Source organism: Calidris pugnax, unplaced genomic scaffold (genome assembly GCF_001431845.1).
Source record: "Calidris pugnax isolate Ruff unplaced genomic scaffold, ASM143184v1 scaffold146, whole genome shotgun sequence".
Classification (NCBI taxonomy): domain Eukaryota; kingdom Metazoa; phylum Chordata; class Aves; order Charadriiformes; family Scolopacidae; genus Calidris; species Calidris pugnax.
The window spans coordinates 304,253-327,695 of record NW_015090869.1 but is presented as its reverse complement, the minus strand read 5'-3'; the positions used below and the strand labels follow the sequence as shown (position 1 = coordinate 327,695).

Here is a 23,443-nt window from a genome sequence, read left to right as displayed (position 1 = left end):
GACAGGACAGGCTGTGGTGGTCCAGCACAGAGCTCCACACACTGACTAGCCCAAGTTTACCACTCGACCAGCCTCTTTTATACCCCTTTTCTGTCCACTCCTTTGTTGCTCCTAGCACAGCCCCCCACACGTTCCCTCAACAGCTGGCACGGTCCCACCAACTCCATCTGACATCATGGATGCCAAGGTTTGCATCCTTACCAGTTGCAAAGTCACAGTTGCCTGTAGTTTCTTGAGAGCTCATAGGTTAGTGTGATTGATGATGTTTGTTTCTAATTATTGTCTTTTTTAATGCTAATTGATCAGGTTTTATGACTCTGTGGGTGCCTCCCTCCCCTTCCTTTTCTTGCCAACTGTAAAATAAATGTTCTTAGACTTGCTGCACACATAGAATAATAGGATGGTTCGGGTCGGAAGGCACCTTGAAGATCATTGAGTTCCAACCTCCCTGCAGGCACCCCCTGCACGAATCCAGGTTGCTCAAAGCCCCATCCAGTCTGGTTGTGAACATCTCCTAATCAGGTTTGTTCTCATCATAATCTCACTTATCACCTGTTGGGTTTATATCTGTAAATTCTTGTTCATGGCTCCTTAAAAGAGCAGACACTCCTTCCATATACCCTGACACTCCCCTGCTGACTGGTAAGATCAGAAGAAGCTGCACCACTCCTTGCTCCCACAGAGCCTGAATGGGCTCCACTATGGGCTGCATACACGGGGGCAGGAGTCTGGGTCCTCTGGGCATGAACTGGATGGGGTGTGCTAGGGCTGCAGGGTGCTGGGCACCCCATCAGAGGCAATACTGAGGCACTTGAAGTCAGTGACGCCTCTATAAGTATAACAGTTCCTGTTGGCAAATGCAGTTATTTGGCTCTGATTGCTCATCTCTCCATGCACTGGGTCACGGGATGTCTGTGGCCTGGTGGATCCTGCAGTTTTGATCTCATTCCAGGAGACCTGGGTGATCTGCACTGGTGACCTGCCTCGGGGTTAGCTCTGTACCCACTGCTGGGTCACATCACAGATCAAAGACAGCTAAGCTTAATTCTTAAGTTTTTTTGAAGTTGTGGTAGTTCTGCACCATTTGGAATATTAGTCCATGTTACACATTCTTTAACAAATTGTAAGACATTGCTGTTTTCCTAATTAGGGTTGGCATTTCCCTTCACATACCCCTTCATTTCCAGTGAACCATGACTCAGACTTGACTGGGACAATTTTCTGAGATTTAAGAGGCATGTTGTGACTACGTCTCCTATAGATATCCCAGTCTAACCCAAATGTCCCTTCTCACGACTTAAAGTACTATAAATCAGAAGCTGGAATCTTAGGACAAGCATGTACCTCCCAAATCCCCCAATATAGTCTCCAACCACGTATGCGTACACCCTCCTCCGCCAAGCCTGCATGCATTGGTGGAACCCACCCACCCACACATGTTCACAGAAACACGTGAACAGAGACATGCATGTCACTCCCAGTTGAAACTGGCAGACTATGTTGGGGTGGGAGGGAGAAGGGAAAGAAAAGCTACTGTTGTGGACAATTCTATCATTCAATCCAGTTATTTCCTCTCCAAGTGCTGGTTCTTCAAAGGACTACTTGCAAGACAAATCAGAAGGACCTGACAAGGCCATTCGTTATGATGTTTCAGGATACGTGCTATTCATATTTGGTAATACGCTAATCTACCCTCATGGTTCATGGGTATTTGGTGAAGGTTAGTGTGGACAGGAAGATACGTTGTTCCTCTTTCCATACTCCCAAAGCTATTTAGCTTGCAATTTATGTACTACCGGCCCCTTTTATACCCCTTTCTGTCAACATCCTGTCTCCACTTCCCCTGTATGTATGGGGTTGTACAGCTCTATCTGTTCCCACACCTCTTCCAGCCCATGTCTGCATCCAGGGGCACCGCTGTTTCAGAGTCTGAACAGTTGCAAAGTCCACGTTGATCTTCCTGGAAGCAGCACCTGTGGTTTCTTGATAGCCCACCAATTAGTGTGAGTGGAAAGGTTTGTTTCTTGCTGTTGTCTCCATGTTTGTTTTGTCAGGTTTATGTCCATATTTTGGCTTACTGTCTCCATTTTTTTTGTCATCCCATTTGAGGAGTTCTCGGATCAAATAAACTCACTGGACTAAACATTCTCAAACTCCTGCATGCCCGTATCAATTATTGACACTGATCAGGTTTGTTTCTCATCACTGCCTCCCTTGTTTGTCTGTCAGATTTGTATCCCTGTATGTTCTTGTATATGGCCTTCTCCATTTCTTATTTATCCTTTTTTTTTCTTTTTTTTTTTTTTTTAATTGAGAAGGTCCTTGACTAGATACCCTTAAAGGGGCAGATGCTCTTTGCTCACATAGCCTTACAGAAGGGGCACAGTGCTGGTAGCTGGGTCACAGCCTGTGGGCCTGGTGCTGGTTGCTGAGGGAACAAGTGTCTGTGTCCCCCACAAACCTTGTGTGTGTGTGTATTCACCAGCAAACTTCAAGCTAGACCAGCATCAATTAGGAGGCCCTGGGTCTGTGCAGGGGTATCAGGTGGGTGGGTGGGCCACGTTAGTGCCCTGTGAATGTGGGGTGTCTGTGGGATGAGTGTGCAATGCTGCAGGTTTGGTGCATCAAGCTGGACCAGCCGTCAAGTAGGGGGCCCATGGGGAAGGTCAGAGGGCTGGGAAGTGGTTAATGACCTGCTATGGCACTTTTAGACACACACAGTTCTATGGAGCTGGGTGGGTACCCAAAAGGGTACTGAGGAACTGCTGGAAGTGCTTGCTAAGCCACTTCCCATCATTTATCAGCAGTCCCGGGTAACCAGGGAGGTCTCAGTTGACTGGAGGTTAGCAGATGTGATACCCTTCTACATGAAGGGCTGGAAGGAAGATGTGGGGAACTGTGCCAGTCAGTCTGACCTGAGCACCTGGGAAATGTTATGGAAGAAATCAGAATCAGGCCCATTCAGCATGAGTTTATGAGTTTATGCTTGACAAACCTGATATCCCTCTATGACAAGATGACTTAGTGGATGAGGGAAAGGCTGTGGACGTTGTCTACCTGGACACCTAGCCTTTGGCACCATTTCTTACAGCATTGTCCTGGAGAAACTGACTGCTCGTGTTTTGGACAGGCGTACTCTTTGCTGGGTAAAAAGCTGGCTGGAGGGCCAGGCCCAGAGAGTGGTGGTGAATGGAGTTAAATCCAGTTGGAAGCCAGTCGCTGTGGTGTTCCCCAGGGCTTGGTATTGGGGCCGGTTCTGTTTAATATCTTTATTGATGACCTGGTTGAGGGGATGGAGTGCACCCTTGGTAAGTTTGCAGGTGACACCAAGTCACTTCACTTACTTGGCTGCTGGTCTGCCTGGATACTTGCTTACTCACACAGCCTTGCTCCATTTGCTGGCACCATGGACACACAGGCCTTCTGACTCTGGTTACTGCTGTCAGTCCCCCATACACACACGCACACAGAATAGAGATCCCTCTCTGTGGAATAATTCCTAAAATATAATTTTTATTAAAAATATATAGCATTGTTCACACACTAAGGAAAGGTATAAAATCAAAACGTTGCCAGGGTAGAACACAGCGGCGACTGGTATGCAAGGAATCCGCTACATCCCTGACTCCCTGAACAATATTGCTTGCAACACGGGGGATGGAGTGGCGTGAATATTCCACGGCCAAGCTCTGTGATTACACAGCAGATATGGGAATGAGGTGATCCTATGGAACTGATAAGCGGCACACTTGCTACCCTGAGCCAACAGTCTGTCAAATTTTGATGAAATGCTGTCTTTTGTGCGAACTTTGCTCATTATAATGTCATTATAATACCAAAACACACCTCCAGCCCGAAGGCTACCCACCTCCAAGGTGTGACCACTCCTCCTTGAGTCTGCGCTCTGAATTTTTCGTAAACTGTACCTTTATTAGTGAGGCAAGAGAATTTTACACTAATCATAATAAAAGTATTTATGACTAAAGTCACTCAAACTCCACCTTGAAGGTAAAAAATAGTATAAAAATAGCCCAAGAAAGGGGGGATCCTAGGGAAGATACCATCGTGAACAAGTCAGGGAGGATCCCATCACAGACTGCCTTTGACTCCTGGGACCAGTCGACGGGCTGAGCCTCTCTTCCCCCCCAGTAGGGACGCCCGTGGGTAAGACTTAGACTACACCGAGTGCTTCCTCAGGAAACTGAAAAATCTCTCTAGAGAGTTACCTTTTACATTTATAGCCAGGCTGTATTGTTTGTAACTTTGTCATGTGCTTTGTACTATTAATAATATTTTTACTCACACGTGCTTTGCAGACAGTGTATTTATCACCGGCAAACCATAAGAACCTTCATATCTGTTGCTTAAATAAACTGCACTGCTTGATTAGCTAACCATTTCGGTTTCTTATTGAACACAACGAAACTCTAGAGTGTGGCCGTGCTAGTTCATGAGCATGACTAGACTGAAGGTGCAGTCCATTATTAGTGTATCCAGAATCGTGATAGTTTAATATATAAACGTGACTGGACTGATAGTGGGAAATTGGGCATCACTCAGGATTTAAACCTGGCCGCCCCCAGCCTCCCACCTCAGTGAGGAGTGCTAGAATGCAAGGGGGGTTATTTTCTGCCAAAACTATTTTGCCTCTTGACACAACAGTCCCCCAGGGAAACAGAAATGAAGTTTAATAAGAAGACAGGAGAGACAGCACTGAGCAGGCACAGGGTATGGCCAGACATGTTACCGACCAGCCTGTGATTCCTCCCCTAAACATCCTAGAATAAATCTTGTACAGTCCCAAGATGCCTTTCCCCTTCGTTCCATAATGTGTCCCATACCCTCTGGGCATTAACTCTGCCTCAGTCTGTAAGGTGACCCAGAAAGCTGCTACCCCTGACTCATCAGGATGGGTATCACTCCCAGTGCATGGGGCTGATGGCTCTCCTTGGACAGCTATGGGAAGAGCTGGGTCAGTGTGTCCATTTCTCTGGTTAGGTTACTGCAGTTTCTCTATCTGTTTTTGGGTGTCTGTGCTTCTTTTTGTGTGTAGAGACCAGCTTTGTATCATAAAACCAAAGAAATTCACTTTGTAAAGAAGCAGAGAAGAGCCTGAACCCAGCAGCTCTGATAGATGTTTTGAATAACCACTTCTCTGGAGGCTTTACTGATGAGGCAATCCTGTAGCAATGACTGAACTTCTATTTCAAAGCACAGCTGAATGTAAGCTTCAGGGCAGTGGGTCTGTATATGGGAGAGGTATTATTTCCATTTGCTCATCCTGAGAAGCGGAGATGACTGCCATGACTGCTCCATCTGTTTACTGAGGTTGGGAAACATCCCATACTCCTCTGGGATGCATGGGAAGGTAAAGAGAAACACTGGGGTTTGTGCTCCAGGTACACCTGGATACATTACGATTCCATTACATTACGATTACATTATGATAGGTACACCTATACTATTACATGAGAGACAGTTCTGGACTCGATGGATATGAGGTGGGTTGGTTGTAGTGCAGAAGTCTGCAGGGTTTAAGAGGGCTTCATCCCTCGTGTGCCTTGTCTATTTAAAGATAATGCATTTGCCATGGAATTCATCCTGTCTTTGAGCATCTTTAAAGCAGGAGTATGATGACATAGGGCGTTAACAAGAGATCTGCAATTATGCACTCACATATACAGGTGTAGGGGTGAGCTGAGCATCTGCAAACTCAGTTCAATTACTGAAGTCAGGTGCCATTTAAAAGGAGAGCAAAGCTCTTTTGAGGGCATGGTTTGCCCCTTTGTTCCATCCAGATGTCTCAGATACCTCATATAATTTCAATAACACCAACCTTGGTGTTATTTGAGATGGCATTATTGAGATTACATGCCTTGGCATACCCACCCACCTGATTTATCACCCCCTCCTCACAGCTTTATGACAGATACAAACTTGCACAGGATGCACTCTATCCCATCATCCACGTCATTAATGATGAGGTTAAACAGCATCATTTCCAGTACCTATGAGTTTGAAGCTTGGAGACTCATAGGTTGCTTTTGCTTTCAGAGCTTGAAGCCAAAGGTAGTTACTGTAGGAATTAAGTGAGGAACAGAGCAAGAAGACAAGGAGCATATAAGGCCACTGGCTGATTTAATGACCACAATGAGGTAAAGAGAGCTGGTGTGGCCATACCCCTAATCCTAGAGGAGCTAACCCTTAACCACTCAATGTGGTCACAGATTTTGGCTTCTGAGACTCTCCAATTGCTTACATGTAAGCCAGCAAGCATGAAGACAGTGTGGATGATCAGCCAGAGAAGATATGAAGAGAAAAGGTGGGCACTCATACAGGCATTCCCAACAGCTGCTGCTTATTTGTCCTTAGTCAGTCTGCAGACACTGCAGATGTTCACATGTGAGCTGGATACTTACAGATTCCCTTTGCAGCCAGGAAAGAGAGCTGGACTCTTGCTGCAATTCATCTCATCCTTGGACCAGCCTAAGCAGCTTGGACAAGCTGTGCCTTACACACACTGAGACAATAGACAATTCTGCCTGTTTCTGCTGACAGTAATGGTATCCTGGAGAGGACATGGTCTTCTACAAGGCACTGATTACACAGGCATGCACATGTGCAGACGCAGAGCAGAAGGTCAGCTCTGAGGTACAGTGTGGGGACTCGCAACTGCTGTGCCAATGGCTGGAAGAGAGTGATGTGACTGAGTAGGGCATTGTTTAAGGAAGATGCAAATACTCTCTCCCACTCCCTGGAAGAACTGAGCTCCTAATTCCCAATGAAGGTCTTTAATTATTACTTGCTGAGTAAGTATCTGCAGCATCAGATACAGCTGCGGTGGTGGTAGCCTTTGCCTCCAAGAAAAACAACTACCATATGTCTGAGGACATCCTGATTTCTCTCCTTTGCCAGAACAGGTGTGATATGAGCAGAGGTGTATTTGTTCCTGTTGTACATGTGACATCTCTGAAGAAAGGTGAGGTCCAGCCTCTTTCACTCTTCGTCCCTCAGCATATTGACCACTGCCAGCTTCAGGGTCATTTCTCTCATATTTTATTATCCAGTCCTGTTGTTCATTCCCAGGAGTTGTGACCATGGTTTGAGAAACTCTGCTAATAAATAGTCTGTAACAGGCTGCAGGCTGGTGGATTGGGGGAGTGGAGATACCTGTATACAGAACAACCATCAGAGACAGCCCAGAGAGTGTCCTAGAGACACCCTCAGAGATGAATAATTTAAGCAGTTTCCTGAATTCGCCACTCTATACCAAAGAAGAGAGGGTATTCTGGGACCCCACATCGCAGGCCCTTAAACAAATGCAGAGCACCTGTGCAACTCATTTGTTTTAAAGGAACACATTCCTCCTCCAAAAACCCCAGGTCAACTGTGGCCCTTGCACCTAGACCTGGAAGAATGTTGCTGGCTCTGAACCCCAGGGCTGAATTTCACTTACTTGTTTATCTTTCCATTGTATTTGAGAAGTTGTGGCAATCTGGTAAAGTTCCTGCTGACTGGAAAAGGGGAAACAGAACCCACATCTTCAAAAAGGGAAAAAAGAAAGACCCGGGGAACTGCAGGCTGGTCAGTCTCACCTCTGTGCCCAGCAACACCATGGAGCAGATCCTCCTGGAATGGCTGCTAAGGCACATAGAAAATAAGGAGGTGATTAGTGACAGCCAACGTGGCTTCACCAAGGGCAAACCATGCCTGACAAATTTGGTGGCCTTTTACGATACAGCATTGGTAAGCAAAGGCAGAGCAACAGATGTCATCTACCTGGACTTATGCAAAGTGTTTGGCACTGTCCTGCATGACATCCTGGTCTCAAAATTAGAAAGTCATGTATTTGATGGATAGAGCACTTGGTAGATAAGGAACTGGCTGGACGGCCTCACTCAAAGGGTTGAGGTCAACGGCTCAATGTCCAAATGGCAGCCGGTGATGAGTGGTATTCTTCAGGGGTTGTTACTGGGACCAGTGATGTTCAACATCTTTGTTGGAGACATGGACAGTGGGATGGAGTGCATGCTCAGCAAGTTTGACGATTACACCAAGCTGAGTGGCGTGGTCGACACACTGCAGGGAAATGATGCCATCCAGTGGGACCTGGACAGGCTTGAGAGGTGGGCCAGTGCAACCCTCATGAAGTTCAACCAGGCCAGGTGCAAGGTCCTGCACCTGGGTCATGGCAATCCCAGGCACAAATCCAGGTTGGACAGAAAATGGCTGGATAGCAGCCTTGAGGAGAAGGACTTGGGATCGCTTGTGGATGAGAAGCTCAACATGAGCCAGCAATGTACACTGGCAGCCCAGGAAGTCAATCGCATCAAAAGGGCTGCATCAAAAGGGCCCGCAGAGTGAGGGAGGTGATTTTACCTCTCTACTCCATTCTGGTGAGACCCCAACTGGAGTACTGTGTCCAGCTGTGGAGTCCTTAACACAGGAAGGTCATCGACCTGTTGGAACTGATCCAGAGGAGGGCCATGAAGATGATCAGAGGGCTGGAGCACCTCTCCTATGAAGACAGGCTGAGAGAGTTGGGACATGGAGAAGAGAAGGCTCCAAGGAGACCACATAACCCTCTTCTGATACCTAAAGAGGTCCTACAGGAAAGATGGAGAGAGACTCTTGATCAGGGAATGCAATGATAGGACAAGTGGTAATGGCTTCAAACTGAAAGAGGGGAGGTTTAGATGAGATCTTGAAGAAATTCTTTGCTGCGAGGGTGGTGAGACACTGGAACAGGTTGCCCAGAGAAGCTGTGACTGCCCCATCCCTGGAGGTGTTTAAGGCCATGCTGGATGGGGCTTTTAGCAACCTGGTCTAGTGGGAGGTGAGGCATTGGAACTTGATGATCTTTAAGGTCTTAAGGTCTGTTCCAACATGAACCATTCCATGATTCTATGATTTTTTGGTCTACAGGAACACATTTTGACTAAGCCAGTCACCTGGGAGTTCTCTCCTCCAATTTTCACAGAACACTTGTCTACATCTGAGCTTGTCAGCATAATGCCTTTAAATAAGGCTGGAGAAATAAGGCCTTTGGGAGTCTTCCACTTTAGACCCCCCCTTAGACCATTGCTTCAGGAAGAGAGGACTCCTGCCTGCTGCTCCCTAGATCTTCTCTGGCTGTACTGCAGTACCAGGGGATGAGCTTAAAAATACAATTCAGTATCCTCAGCCTAGGCAGCTACTGCCTTACTTGTGTGGTGGGACACAGACTTGACCACCCAGCTGTGGTTCCAGATGGTTGTGTGTCTATTGATGGCCCTATTGCCATGTCTGCCAGTCCAGTGCAGTTATCTGAGCTACTCCAGGGTGCAGCAACCCTTGAGGCACTGCTGAAGTGGGACATGCACCTCACAAAGGTAGGTTTGTCTTGGGTGAACTGCCCACCAGTGTTGTCTGCTTCTCTCTGTTGACTGCAGAGTGAGCTAAGTAATTAAGACTTGACTAAATATTACCTACTGCGAGTCATGGGGCTGTCCTCTGCTTATAATAAAAGCAGTTTCAGCTATTTCTTTTTCCCACATAGAAAATCCACACCTTAGTTCTGCTCCAGTTATCACGATGTTCCTGCATCCACACATAGTCCTGATCCACACAAAGAAAGTGAAGCCTTCAAGAACTTTTTAATTAGCCCCACGGTGACAGAATCTCGAATCTGCTAATTATTATTATACTTTTTTTTTTAATAACTGAAAGTTCAAGGTGATTTGAGATTTTATAACGGCTATTATTGAAAACTTTGTGGATGGAACCATAGTTAGTACACTCTGCACTTACCCTGCTTAACAGAATATGCACTAAAGTAAGAAAACCATCCTCTCTGAAATCCTGATTTCCCCTCAAATGAATTATTTGGCTGATTCAAGTCCATAACATGATGGTTGAGAAATTCACAGAATCACAGAATCTTCTAGGTTGGAAGGGACCTTAAAGATCATCTTGTCCAACCGTCAACCTAATTCTGACAAAAATAAACACCCACACAACAAACAAAAAGCAACACTATCATTAAACCATATCTCCCAGCCCTACATCAACCCATCTTTTGAACACCTCCAGGGACGGTGCCTCAACCACCTCCCTGGGCAGCCCATTCCAAGGGCTGAGAACCCTTTCAGTGAAAAAATTTTTCCTAATATCCAGCCTGAACCTCCCCTGATGTAACTTGAGGCCATTTCCTCTTGTCCTGTCGACTGTGACTTGAGAGAAGAGACTGACCCCCACCTCTCTACACCCTCCTTTCAGGTAGTTGTAGAGAGCAATGAGGTCTCCCCTCAGCCTCCTCTTCTCCAGGCTGAATACCCCCAGTTCCCTCAGCCTCTCCTCATAAGACTTATTCTCCAGACCCCTCACCATCTTTGTCGCCCTTCTCTGGACCCGCTCCAGCACCTCAATGTCTTTTTTATGGTAGGGGGCCCAAAACTGGACACAGTACTCAAGGTGAGGCCTCACCAGTGCCGAGTACAGGGGGACAATCATCTCTTGGGTCCTACTCACTACACTGTTCCTGATACAGGCCAGGATACCATTGGCCTTTTTGGGGCCAATCACCTGGGCACACTGCTGGCTCATGTTCAGCTGACAGTCAATCAACACCCCCAGGTCCTTTTCTGCCAGGCAGCTCCAGCCACTCTGCCCCCAGCCTGTAGCGCTGCCTGGGGTTGTTGTGACCCAAGTGCAGGATCCGGCACTTGGCCTTGTTGAACCTCATCCCGTTGGTCTCGGCCCATTGATCCAGCCTGTCGAGATCTCTCTGCAGAGCCTCTCTACCCTCCAGCAGGTCGACACTACCACCCAGCTTGGTGTTGTCTGCGAACTGACTGAGGGTGCACTCGATCCCCTCGTCCAGATCATTGATAAAGATGTTAAAGAGAACTGGCCCCAGTACTGAGCCCTGTGGGACACCACTCGTGACTGGACGCCAGCCGGCTTTAACTCCATTCACCACCACTCTCTGGGCCCGGCCCTCCAGCCAGTTTTTAACCCAGCAGAGGTTATTCCCATCCAAGCCATGGGCAGCCAGTTTCTCCAGGAGGATACTGTGGGAGACTGTATCAAAGGCTTTGCTAAAGTCCAGATAAACAACATCCACAGCCTTTCCTTCATCCAGCAAGCGGGTCACTTTGTCATAGAAGGAGATCAGGTTTGTCAAGCAGGACCTGCCCCTCGTGAACCCGTGCTGGCTGGGCCAGATCGCATGGGTGGCCTTCATGTGCTGCATAATGGCACTCAGGATGATCTATTCCATGATCTTCCCAGGCACCGAGGTCAGGCTGACAGTCCTGTAGTTCTCTGGATCATCCTTCCGACCCTTCTTGTGGATGGGCGTCACATTTGCCAGACGCCAGTCGTCTGGGACCTCTCCAGTTTGCCAGGACTGCTGGTAAATGATGGAGAGTGGCTCCTCAAGCACTTCTGCCAGCTCCCTCAGTACCCTCGGGTGGATCTCATCTGGTCCCATAGGCTTGTTTGCATCTAGGTGTTGGAGCAGGTCCCTCACCATCTCCCTTTGGATTACAGGGTCTTCATGCTTCTCCCTGCCCCTGCCTGCTAGTTCAGGGGTCTGGATACTTAGGGAACCCCCTACTCTACTACTAAAGACTGAGGCAAAGAAGGCATTCAGGACTTCAGCCTTCTCCTCATCCTTTGTCACTGTGTTACGTCCCTTATCCAGTAGAGGATGGAGGTTCTCCCGAGTCCTCTTCTTGCTATTAATATATATATAGAAGTTCTTTTTATTATTTTTAACACCCAAGTCCAGGTTGAGTTCTAGTTGGGCTTTGGCCTTCCTAATCTTTTCCCTACATAACTGTACTATACCTTTGTAATCTTCCTGCATGGCCTGCCCCTTTTTCCAAAGACCATAAACTCTCCTTTTTTCCCTGAGCTGTGACCCTATCTCTTTGCTCAGCCAGGCTGGCCTTTTCCCCCGACAGCTCGCTTTACAGCATATAGGGATGGCCTGTGCCTGGGCTTTTAAGACTTCCTCCTTGAAAAACACCCAGCCTTCCTGAACATCTTTGCCGTTCAGGGCTTCCTCCCATGGGACTTTTCCAACCAGTGATCTGAAAAAGCTGAAGTCCCCCTGCCAGAAGTCTGAGGTAGAAGTTTTGCTAAGACCCTTCCTTACCTCTCTAATAATTGAAAACTTGACCATTTCATGGTCGCTAAGCCCAAGACGGCCTCCGACCACCACATCTCCCACTAGTCCCTCTCTATTTGTGAGGCACCTCCCCTGGTTGGCTCACCTACCAGTTGTGTCAGGACGTTATCTTCCATACACTCGAGGAACCTCCTAGCCTGCCTGCTCTCTGCTGTGTTGTATTCCCAGCAGATGTCCGGTAGGTTGAAGTCCCCAACCAGAACAAGGGCTGGCGATTGAGAGACTTCAGCCAGCTGCCTATAGAATACCTTGTTTACCTCCTCATCCTGGTTGGGTGGTCTATAGCAGACTCCCAGCACCAGATCTCCCTTGCTAGCCTTGCCCTTCATCTTTACCCATAAACACTTAACTTTATCATTGCTGGAATCTATTTCCATACAATCAAAACACTCCCAAATGTACAGAGCCACACCTTCCTTCCTCTCCTTCCTTGCCTATCCCTCCTGAAGAGCTTATAGCCATCCATCACAGTATTCCAGTTATGACCATCATCCCACCATGTTTCTGTCATGGCAATTATATCATATATTAAATTGATTGATGAGTCAGGCTCAAAGAGTTATAGTAAATGGGGTAATATCAGGCTGGCAGCCACTCATCAGAGGGGTAACCCAGAGCTCAATTTTAGGGCCACTTCTTTTCAATGTTTTATAAATGATCTGGACACAGGAGTTGAACATACATTAAATTTGCTGATGATCCTAAACTAGGAGGAGCTGTGGATTCCCTCAGGGTTAAAGAGGCCTTACAGAGATATCTGGGGTAGACTAGAGAGCTAGTCACCAACCATATGAAATTTAACAAGAGCAAGTGCCAGATTCTCTACCTGGGACGGGTAATCCTGGTTATACAAAAAATTGGGGCATGAGAGTCTGGAGAGCAGTCCTACAGAAAGAGATCTGGGGATTTGGGTTGATTGTACGATGAATATGAGTCACAGTGTGCCCTGGCAGCCAAAAGAGGCAGCCATGTGCCAGGGTGGATCTAGCACAGCACAGGTAGTCAGTTAAGGGAGGTGATTGTCCCAGTCTACACTGCACTGGTGTATCTCGAGTACTGTGTGAAGTTTTGGGTGCCTCAATATAAAAAAGACACCAAACTATTAGAGCCTGTCCAGAGAAAGGCAACAAATGCGGTGAAAAACCTTGAGGCAAGACGTACTTGGTTTGTTCAGCTTGGAGAAGAAAAGGCTGAGGGGTGCCCTCATCGCAGTCCACAACTTCCTCAATGGGGCCAGTGAAGTGGAGGTGCTGATCGATCTCTGGTGACCAGTGACAGGACACAAGGAAATGGAAAGAAACTGCATCAGGGGAGGTTCAGATTGGACATCAGGAAAAGATTCCTCACTGACAGGGTGATAGGTCACTGGAACAGGCTCCCCAAGGCAGTGGTCAGGGAACAGAGGCTGTCAGAGTCGAAGAAGCATCTGGACAATGCTCTTAGTCATATGATTTAGTTTAGGTAGTCCTGCAAGGAGCAGGGAGTTGGACTCAATGATCCTTATGGATGTCTTACAACTTGAAAAATTTTATGATTCCACCTTGGAATCAAGCCAAGAAGTAGATTACAGAGTGAGTACTAAGGTCAAGATAAAAATACCTAAGGTGTGGTTTATTTTTTCCCAAAGTAACCAATATAAATGGGTTAGCTGAATTGCTTGCTAGAAACACCCATCAATTACGCAGGAATCCTTATGTTTCTAATTCTGATGCTGTAGATGTCTATATCTTGATAGAAAAGTCCTGCCACTGGTGCCTACCATAAGCCTATGTTCACATTGCCTTTGATTTTACTTGGTAGTTGACTTCTGAGTTCAGATTTCAGTGGCCTCCCTATACTGTGTGAAAAAGGAAAGCTTGATGACAAGCTAGATCATCCAGTGACTTGCACATTCTCCCTTTGTGGAAAAGCTGAACTCACCAACTCATTCAGGACTACAGTCAAACAGCAGGCAGTGTTTGAAGTCAGAAATTTAAGTATAAGCTGAAATATTGAACTAACGTGCTTGCTTTTGGCTATCTGCATCTAGACCAGAAATTCAGTAATGATTCTATAAATGCTTCACACCTGCCAGTTAATTTCTGCAGAGATACAGAATTTTAACACTGGAACTTCATTGCCCAACTGTGTTAATTCCTTTACACAGTATAGTTCTGCTCTAAGTTATTCCATACAGGTTTTAGTGTGACCCTAAGTTACTTTGATAATTAGAAGAAAATTATTTTAAGCTTGCTTAAGATATATTAAGTTGCTACGTAATGTACAGTATTGAGTTATTCCTGAGAAAATTGTGTTAACAAAACAAAAATGAAAAAGCTTTCACTTATTTACTTCAAAAATATATTTTTTTATTTTCTAATCCAAAGTATGTATTTGCTGACCAGCTTCCACATCGAGCCCTTGATCTCCTTGTTATGAAAGGTATAGATCATGGGATTAGTCAGGGGGAAGATGACCGTATGGAAAACAGCAACAATTTTTTCCTTTGGGACAGCTTGGAAGGGTAAACCATATATATATACAGCTGGGCCACACATGACTAAAACCACTATGATGTGGGAAACACAGGTGGCGGCTACTTTGTTATTTGCCCTGAAAGACTGTGTCTGGAGCTTCAGTAACAGGACAGTGTAGGAGATTAGAAGAAGTGTAAAGCACATAATGATAATAACTCCATTGTTGAGGAACATCAAAAACTCCACTGTGTAAGTATTGGTACAGGCCAACTTGACCAACTGATGAACATCACAGAAGAAGTTGTCCAGGATGTTGGGACCACATAGGGGCAGGCGGATGCTGAGAGCAAACAGAATGATGCCATGGATGAAGCCCCCACCCCATGTAGCTCCAACCAGGACATGGCATATCCCCCTGTTCACAAGTCTGTTGTAATGAAGAGGTTTGCAAATGGCTATATAACGGTCATAGGCCATGACCATGAGCAGGAAAGCTTCAGCTGCTCCCAGGAAGTGGAGGAAGAAAAGCTGGGCCATGCAGGCACTGTAGGAGATGGTCTTATGGTGTGAGAAAAAGTCAGCCAACATTTTGGGTGGGGTCACAGAACAGTAGCAGATGTCCAAGAATGCCAAATTGGCCAGGAAAAAATACATGGGTGATCCCAGTTGAGAATCCCCCCAAATTGTGAGAATGATAAGGATGTTGCCTGGCAGAATGATCATATAGAAGAGCAGGAAGAAGAAGAAGAGAATCATCTGGATTTCATGGTTTTGGGACAATCCCACCAAAACAAACTCTGTAACTACTGTATAGTTCTCATGATCCATTTCCACTCCGCAGACTTCTGAAAAACAGACAGTAATCATGGTGGTGGTGTTGGAAACCACACCAGTGCAAGTCTACAGAAATGTCTGAACAACCTGGGACATATTTAGATTGCCTAAAATCCATGTTGTTTTCTATTTCCTAGTCTTAGGAAACTCCTAATGGTGAAATACTTGAAAGCCAGTAATTTAGATTCCCAGTAACTCAGGCATTTTACTGGAAACATAAGGTGGAAATGTTCACATTTTATCAGATGTTCTTTGTTTTCTCTGCACCCTGGGAACTGGCACCTGGATGGACTATAGGTCATAAAGTATCAGTCCATTCTTCCATGGGTAGGCTAATTTTTGAGGTTTAAGATGTAGATGGCTGTAATTGAGCTAGCCATGTGTACTCCCTTTCTGGTTGACAACAGAAGATCCTTCTAGGGCAGATAGATTTAATTAAAGGGTAGAAAGCTAAACAAAGCTAGATGAAGTGCACTCTAAAATCACACAATTAACATAAATCATAGCCACTGAGTATAAATGGAAACAAAGTGTAGTTCACTCACATCTGAAGGAAGGTTTATGAACCTCATGTGAATTCAACTGATAGCTGCAAATCTCTTTGAAATTAAACAATTTAAAATCCCTTTATACTAAATTATGTAAGTATAGACACCCCAGGGAATGACGAATTCTATCTTAATTTTCTGTAGCATATATCAGTTCAAGTATTTTACAAAATATTTCATTTTTCCCAATTGTCTTTCAAGGGAGTTGAGGATGTCTAGATCACATTCAGATTCCCACCTTTCTCTGGAGAAATCCCACAGCAGTATCTAATTTTCCAATGAAGTCAACAGAACACTGAAAACATAAATAAAATTCAGTTACCTAAATATCTCTATGAAATAAATCCACTGTGGATCAATGTGATGGCATTCTGGAAAACAAACTGACATTTTTTTCATACAATGTATAAAATAATTGCGTTTACATATATTTTGAATGGAACTGTGGATTGTAACACCTCCCTAGTGAAGAAAACCATAAAAATTGGTCAGGATTTTTTAAAAAAGCATTTCCATTTACCTGTGTTCTTTTACTCCTCCTACTTCTTTTTCTTCTTTTGGGTCAGAAGAAAGTTATACAAGGTTTTGCCTCCAGATTTTTTAACATTTTTCTTCCATTTTGCTACAAAGAGGTATGGCTGTCTACATGAAGGCATCTGCCTATTCCTGCATTAGTAACTTCACCAGAAAAATTGAGGTCATGTCATGCCTTGAAATTAAAAATTTTCTTGACATTCTTTGTTTTCTCCATCTCTTCTTTCTTTCATGGAGCTGAAGGACTTGTGCTGCATGTGTGTATAAATTTCTCAGCTGACTGCAAATCGTTATCCATCTCTATCCGAGTTACTCTTTGCCTCACTTTAAATTCCCTCTATTTGGTTTGTTCAGCTCCGGCCTCATCTCATCATCTCATCATCTCATCTCATCTCATCTCATCTCATCTCATCTCATCTCATCTCATCTCATCTCATCTCATCATCTCAGACAAAACATGGTAAATGTTTCCCAGTTTTTCTACCTACTTCTGTGATGTTATTAGTCTGCCATGTCCAGATCCTTTTCAGCCTTCAGCTGCAGACTGTGCAGTCTCCTTTCCACAGTGCAGAAAACTGGCTCTCTGAATTCAGGTTTGTTCCTTCTTCCAGTTTTCACTGCTGGTAAATTTGTCTTCACTATTGGAGGCAAATTTACTAGGAAAATTACATAATGCTTTTTTTAAATTTGGCTCTTTTCAGTCCTTTAAATTATTTAGTTCAAAAAGAAACAGCTTACAGGAGACCCAAGAATCACAATCTATGAGTGTGACGACTCATTCTCGTCTTTTCTAGAATGAAGCCATCTTTTCCTGAGTTATTTATGGGGGTGCTCATACTGAATAATTTACAATGCTGCTGATATATATATATCTACACGTGTGTAAGTCAACATAGCAACCTGAGGGATAGAGTGGAAGGAAAAGGATATAATTCCTCTTAGGAAGTGTAGGGATGGAACTCGGACAAACACAGTTGTTGAGTGCAATTTTACATGCTCCGGAATAACCTGCCTGGCCTCCAGTGTCAGGTATAGAAGGATGGGTCCTGTGTCTCACCAGCCATTCTAGTGGAGATGTATGAGCTAGCACCCAGTGCCATCAGAGTGGTTCAGACTATGTTTGACTATTTGAATTCTGCTCTATGTGTCTAGCTCAGACTTTTAATTGTCTCTAGCTTTGGACAGATGAACCAAGCTCTCTGAATTTGTCCTCTGGTTATTTCTGATTAATAGAGAATTCCTAAGCCTAAATGATTGTGTAGCTACTACAGAAACAAATTTTGTCTGCTGCTAGGCTATGATGATTAAATCCTTGCTGGAGCTGCTAACATCTTCATCAGAGAGTGGCATGCCATTTTTTGGGTAATACTGTTGTCTACCTGTAGATCTAAGTGAAGTGAGATTCTTGGCTTTTAAACACTTTTACCAACACAATTAGGCATCAAAGAATACACGCTGCTCCAAAAAATGTCATTGTTAGTCTCATTAATGTTTTGGCAGTCAAAGCAAAATGAAACAATGACTCATTAGTAGCCCTATCACACTAATACTAACACTAACCCAGTGTCATGGTTTCAGCCGAAATCACCACAACCGGACCGACAGAAGGCCCTTCCTCCCCCCCGCAAAAGAGGAGAGGAAGAGAAAAGGAGATTAAAAAGTTTAGAATGAACTAAACTACTTTAATTAAGAATTAATATTAAAATTAAAAAAAAAAAAAAAAAAGAGAAGAAAATAATGAAATAGATACAATATATACAAAACCGTATCAAGCTCCCAGGATGACAGTCCCGTCACTGGCAGGCACTGGGGAAGTCCCAGACTGGACTCAGCGACGGATGGGAACTGGATTCCAGCTGTGGAGTCAGGAACACTCGGATTGGGTTCAAAGGCAGATGAACTGACAGGGTCCTCTTCAGATGTCAGCCATCACAGGAAGAGAAACTGACCCTTTGATCCCTCAGCTTTTATACTGAGCATGGGGCAGATGGGATGGAACACCCCAGTTGGTCAAGTTTGGGTCACCTGTCCTGTCTGTTCCTCCCCACAGATGTGATCCCTTTACATTTTTCGTTTCCAATCCTCTAAGGGGCAAATAACAAAAATTGGCTGACCTTGGTTGTTACAGCAATAAGTATAAGCAAGGGCCTCTCTGCTTACCATTCCTTGCCATTTAGCACAAACACTGGTCTTATCATTCTGAGAACGAGTAGTTTTCTCCACAATATGCCATTAGTTTCAGAGAGTTAGAGGAGGCCTAGCTAAAATGTAAAATCACAGAACACAAAATTGGTTTGGTTTTACTTCAAACCGGATCACCCAGTTTCTGAGATCTCTACTGATAAACTCAGCATAAACAAGCATCTGCCCTTTTCCCCTGAAGTTATTTTCTCACCCTTCTTGTTATGCATAGTTGAACGTCAAATGTCCTTCATTTTCTGGGAAAGTGAGCAATTAACAACTCAAGTCCCTGTACCAAATGAGTACTGTATTGCCTATAGCACTTGTCTTCCTCATTGATTCTGAGTTCTCTCAAGGTTATTCTTAATGACATAGGTTCTGTCAGCCCTCCCTGAATCATGTGCGAATGCAAGACAGCTGAGGCCTGGACTTGCCTAATCTCTACATCTCTTATCCCCTGTCTTCCCAAGTTGTTCACAAATACCAACAGCTCTTCAGCTATCCAAATCCTAGCTTCACTCCACAACATGACTCAGTATTTCTGAAGCTTGTTGCAATCCCAGATGCAAAATCCATCAAACACACGCTATAGCTTCAATATGCATCTCCCTTTCAGAAGCTCTGTTGGTAGTCCATCATTCTGACCTGAAGTATTGCTCTTCTGGCCATGAATCCTCTCCCACACACCCATGTATTTAGTACTGCTGTGCATGCACCAGAAGTTCGGCTCTTCTAATGCCAGACTTGCTAAGCTATTTGTACCTCTGCCCGATTGTCAACACTAGTCCCTATGACTGCAACTAGGGACTAGTCCCCCCCCAGACTGCCTATGACATTAGCTGCTTCACTCACCACCTGATGACAGAGGGTGAACATGGTGCATCAGAGGATGCAGATTTTATCTCTTTGCCTCCTCTAGATAATGCTTTCTTTGTCTCTTCAGAGTGTGCAGGTCGTTTCTGGTTCCCAGGTTGATGGTTTGATAATTGTGGCAACAGCTGTGGTTCTGAAGTGTTAACTCAGATGCCCAGGGGTCTTAATAAAAGCTTTAAGCTGTATGCCTTTATTTATAATTCTTTATTAACATTACTCAATTATTTACATATTATTCCTCGACCAGGTGACATATCGAGGTACCCAACAACCTACTTTTTTATGATCTCGTTATTAATTCTGCATTTAAATGACTGGTAATCTTCGCTTCTGGAAAACAAATGAACCTACAACCTCTGACTTCCCATGTTTTGTAGACCTTCTCATCTGAGAATGCACAGGATGGAGAGCCACCATCTAGAATTCTCCAGACCACTTAATTTTCTGCATTTTACAAGTATTCAGGATAAGTTCTTCATAGTCTACTGACAGAAATACATACTTTCAGAAAGCGTAAAACAAATAAACTCATCAACTTCTCCCCTGTCACACATATCTCTCCCCATTTCTCATTTTCTGTCTTTGTCTGTTTCCCCAAAATGTTGCTTTTGATTACTGTTGGCAGTATGGTTGGTCAGGTGAATCAGGACTGCAAGGTGCTTATTTCTTTTCACTAACTACAAAGAATTTTATGCTTTTAAAGATACAGCATCTACATGACTTCAGTTAAGTAAAATTAATTCCCTTGTGTATTTATACATTGTTACTGAATGTAAAGTTTATATTATATACTATATATATATGCAGTGTATATATTAAACTCAACACAGACTTTTAGAAGGTGAATGTTAGAAGCTAAATTAAAGCAGCAGCACAATCCATCAATGCTAAACATTCATTTTGTGCTTCTATAGTGAAATATCACATACTGAGTAGCAACACATCAACTGATTAATTTAGCTTTTTTCCAGGACTTTTAAAGTTTCCTTTAAGACAGAGGGCAATTCAGTAGAACTTACCCTGTCTGCATGATTAACCAGAACACAACCTTATCCAGGATGAGAAGTGACAGGTGACAGGACACCACTTAGCAGTGGAAACTGTACTCCACCCTACCCTCATTGTCACCTGATGTGGAAGTTGTGCTTGTCTTCCAGTCACACGGTTGGGTCACCCTGCAGCTCCTTGCCTCCAGGGCTGCTGATTTTGTTCCTATTATGTCCCAAATGATTTTACAGTACTGTGATTGGTTGCTTATTTTCTTAGGGCCAGGATGTAATCATATACACATGCACATACATATACATTTCTATCTGTGTTGAAATATGTTTACACATGTATATTTAAAATTAAATATATAAATTCATAAAAGGCTATGAATAATAAAATTATTTTGAATATATATGGAATTGTCCTGGTTTGGGATGGGATAGAGTTATTTTTTTCATAATAGCTAGTATGGGGCTATGTTTTGGATCTGTGCTGAAAACACTGTTGATTACACAGGGAAGTTTTAGTTATTGCTGAAGAGTGCTTACGCAGAGTCAGAGCCTTTTCTGCTCCTCACTTCTCCCCACCAGCTAGAAGGCAAGGGGTGCAGAATAGGTTGGGAGGGCATGCATCTGGGACAGCTGACCCACACTGACCAAAGGGCTATTCCATATCATGTGACTTCATGCTCAGTATATAAAGGTGGGGGAAGAAGAATGAAAGCCAGGGGGAAAGTTGGAGTGATGGTGTTTATCTCACCAAGTAACCATTACATGTGATGGAGCACTGCTTCCTTGGAGATGGCTGAACACCTTCTGATTTACTCTTCCGATTCTCTCCCTCATCCAAAATGAGGGGCATGAGTGAGTGGCTGCATGGTCCTACCAGCCAGCTGGGGTTAAACTATGACATTACCTAGGATAAAAAGTAAGGATCAAAACCTATTTTCTTTATTAAAAAAAAAAAATTCTTTCTCATTGCACTTGATGGGGGTGGGTTTCAGTCAACTCAGTGACTGTTACAGTTATCTCTGTGTGATAGCTGTCTGGTACTGACTCATCCCAGCAGTCTGACAGTATCTCAGGGAACTGCAGCCTTCCAGATTTTTCTGTAGCCCAAAACCCTCACATTCCTTAACCTGTAAACCATAAGCATGTCTCCTCATAGAATTGTCAATTGCTTTAAGAAAACTGATCTTACCTTCTATCAAATAGAATTAATTGCTCCTTTAGAATATAACTGTACAGTGTAAACAGGAAGTGTAAACAAAAAGTCAGTAGATAATCAGTCGCAATGCACTCATGAGAATCAAAAAACTCCTGGTTGTCTTAATACAGTCATCCAAATGTGGAAGCCTTTGAAGGAAGGTTTCCAGATGGCTATTAATGGCACAAGTTACAGACTTAGACATTCTTTAGGAAACACAGTCATCACACACTGCTAAAATCTTACTGCGAAAAAAATGGAAAGTAGAAAAATATATGTAACTCTCTAAAACCAAAAAGGTAGGAAGAACAAGCATCTCATAGGTAAAGGAGAAAGCATAGGAAGGTGCATCTCTAAACCTGGGAAAAATCTCTTATGACCCTAAAAACAAGTCTTCTGATGGCCTTTTTCATTTCAGTATTTCTCAGGGTGTAGACCATGGGATTCAGCAATGGAACAAGCACAGTGAAGAAGATGGAAGCCACTTTGTCTAGTTCAAATGTCTTGAAAGGGCGAGCATAGATGAATATTCCTGGAATAAATGTTATGCTTATTGCTATTATCTGGGCTATGCAGGTCAACAAAGCTTTGTGCTTTCCTTCGGAGACTTGCCTCCCTATCTTGACTAAAATAACAGTGTATGAAATGAGGAGCAAGACAAAAATTACTATGAGGAGCAGTCCACCATTTGAGACCATCAGCAGCTCTGTCAGGTAGGTGTCAATACAGGCCAATTTCAGTACTTGTGGAACATCACAGTGGAAATTGTCCAGGATGTTAGGACCACAGTAAGGTAAAGGGAGAAGCAGAGCTATCTGTGTTGCAGAATGAATTAATCCACCTGCCCATGACCCTGCAACTAGAACTACACATACCTCATGGTTCATGATTGTCAAGTACTGCAAGGGTTTATGGATAGCCACATACCGATCAGCTGCCATCACTGCAAGAAGGAGGATATGAGCACCACCAATGAAGTGAAAAAGAAACATGTGAAGGATGCACTCCTTGAATGGAACAGTTTTGTGCTTTGAGACGAGACCTGACAATAGAATGGGAGTATTAACTGACGATTCGGTTATATCTGTGAATGCTAAGTTGGCCAGGAAGAAATACATGGGTGTGTGCAAGTGGTGGTCAGTGATAACAGTTATGAGGATGGTGATGTTTCCCAAGCAGGTCATCAGGAAGACAAGAAAAAAGACCACGAAGAGGAATTGCTGAATCTTAAGACTGTGACTGAAGCCCAGGAGGACAAATTCCATCACAGGATTGGTTACATTTTTTAGCTCCATTCATTACCATCTGAGCGTGCCTATGAGAGGAGGAATGGAGAAGGGAAGTTGAGAAAAGTATGCTTTTCAACACCACTAGAGAGAATCCTCCTCCCCTGGCTCAGAAACCCCCATCCTAGAAACCTCCTTATATCCTTGTACTATACAATGGAAATTTTGTTCAGTGGAGGTAGTCTTGGTGTTAGGAACTGTTTTCTTTGATCTTCACTTTGGCTCCTCTGCATCTCTACCCTTAAAATCCAGTGTAACTTTACAACTAGTTGCTATCTTCATAAATAGACTTCTTTTTCCCCACTAATGCAGGCTTTGGTCTCTCTTCAGTGCAACTGTGTTTATCTCTAGTATTATCTG

At 44.1% G+C, this 23,443-nt stretch overlaps 2 protein-coding genes across 2 annotated transcripts; both read right to left on the bottom strand.

Annotated features, from left to right (window-relative positions):
* Positions 1 to 14,523: 14,523 nt before the first annotated feature.
* On the bottom strand, positions 14,524 to 15,462 carry LOC106890095 (olfactory receptor 4N5-like). Its single transcript, XM_014945677.1, has one exon. The coding sequence runs from the start codon at positions 15,457 to 15,459 to the stop codon at positions 14,524 to 14,526; it is 936 nt and encodes a 311-aa protein (XP_014801163.1). The 5' UTR covers positions 15,460 to 15,462.
* A 6,688-nt stretch (positions 15,463 to 22,150) lies between these two features.
* LOC106890094 (olfactory receptor 4D1-like) lies at positions 22,151 to 23,092 on the bottom strand. Its single transcript, XM_014945676.1, has one exon. The coding sequence runs from the start codon at positions 23,090 to 23,092 to the stop codon at positions 22,151 to 22,153; it is 942 nt and encodes a 313-aa protein (XP_014801162.1).
* Between the last annotated feature and the right edge of the window lie 351 nt (positions 23,093 to 23,443).

Bases quoted from the DNA above. Each gene is read 5' to 3' on its own strand.
- LOC106890094 (XM_014945676.1), bottom strand. From the start codon at position 23,092: ATGGAGCTAAAAAATGTAACCAATCCTGTGATGGAATTTGTCCTCCTG.
- LOC106890095 (XM_014945677.1), bottom strand. From the start codon at position 15,459: ATGGATCATGAGAACTATACAGTAGTTACAGAGTTTGTTTTGGTGGGA.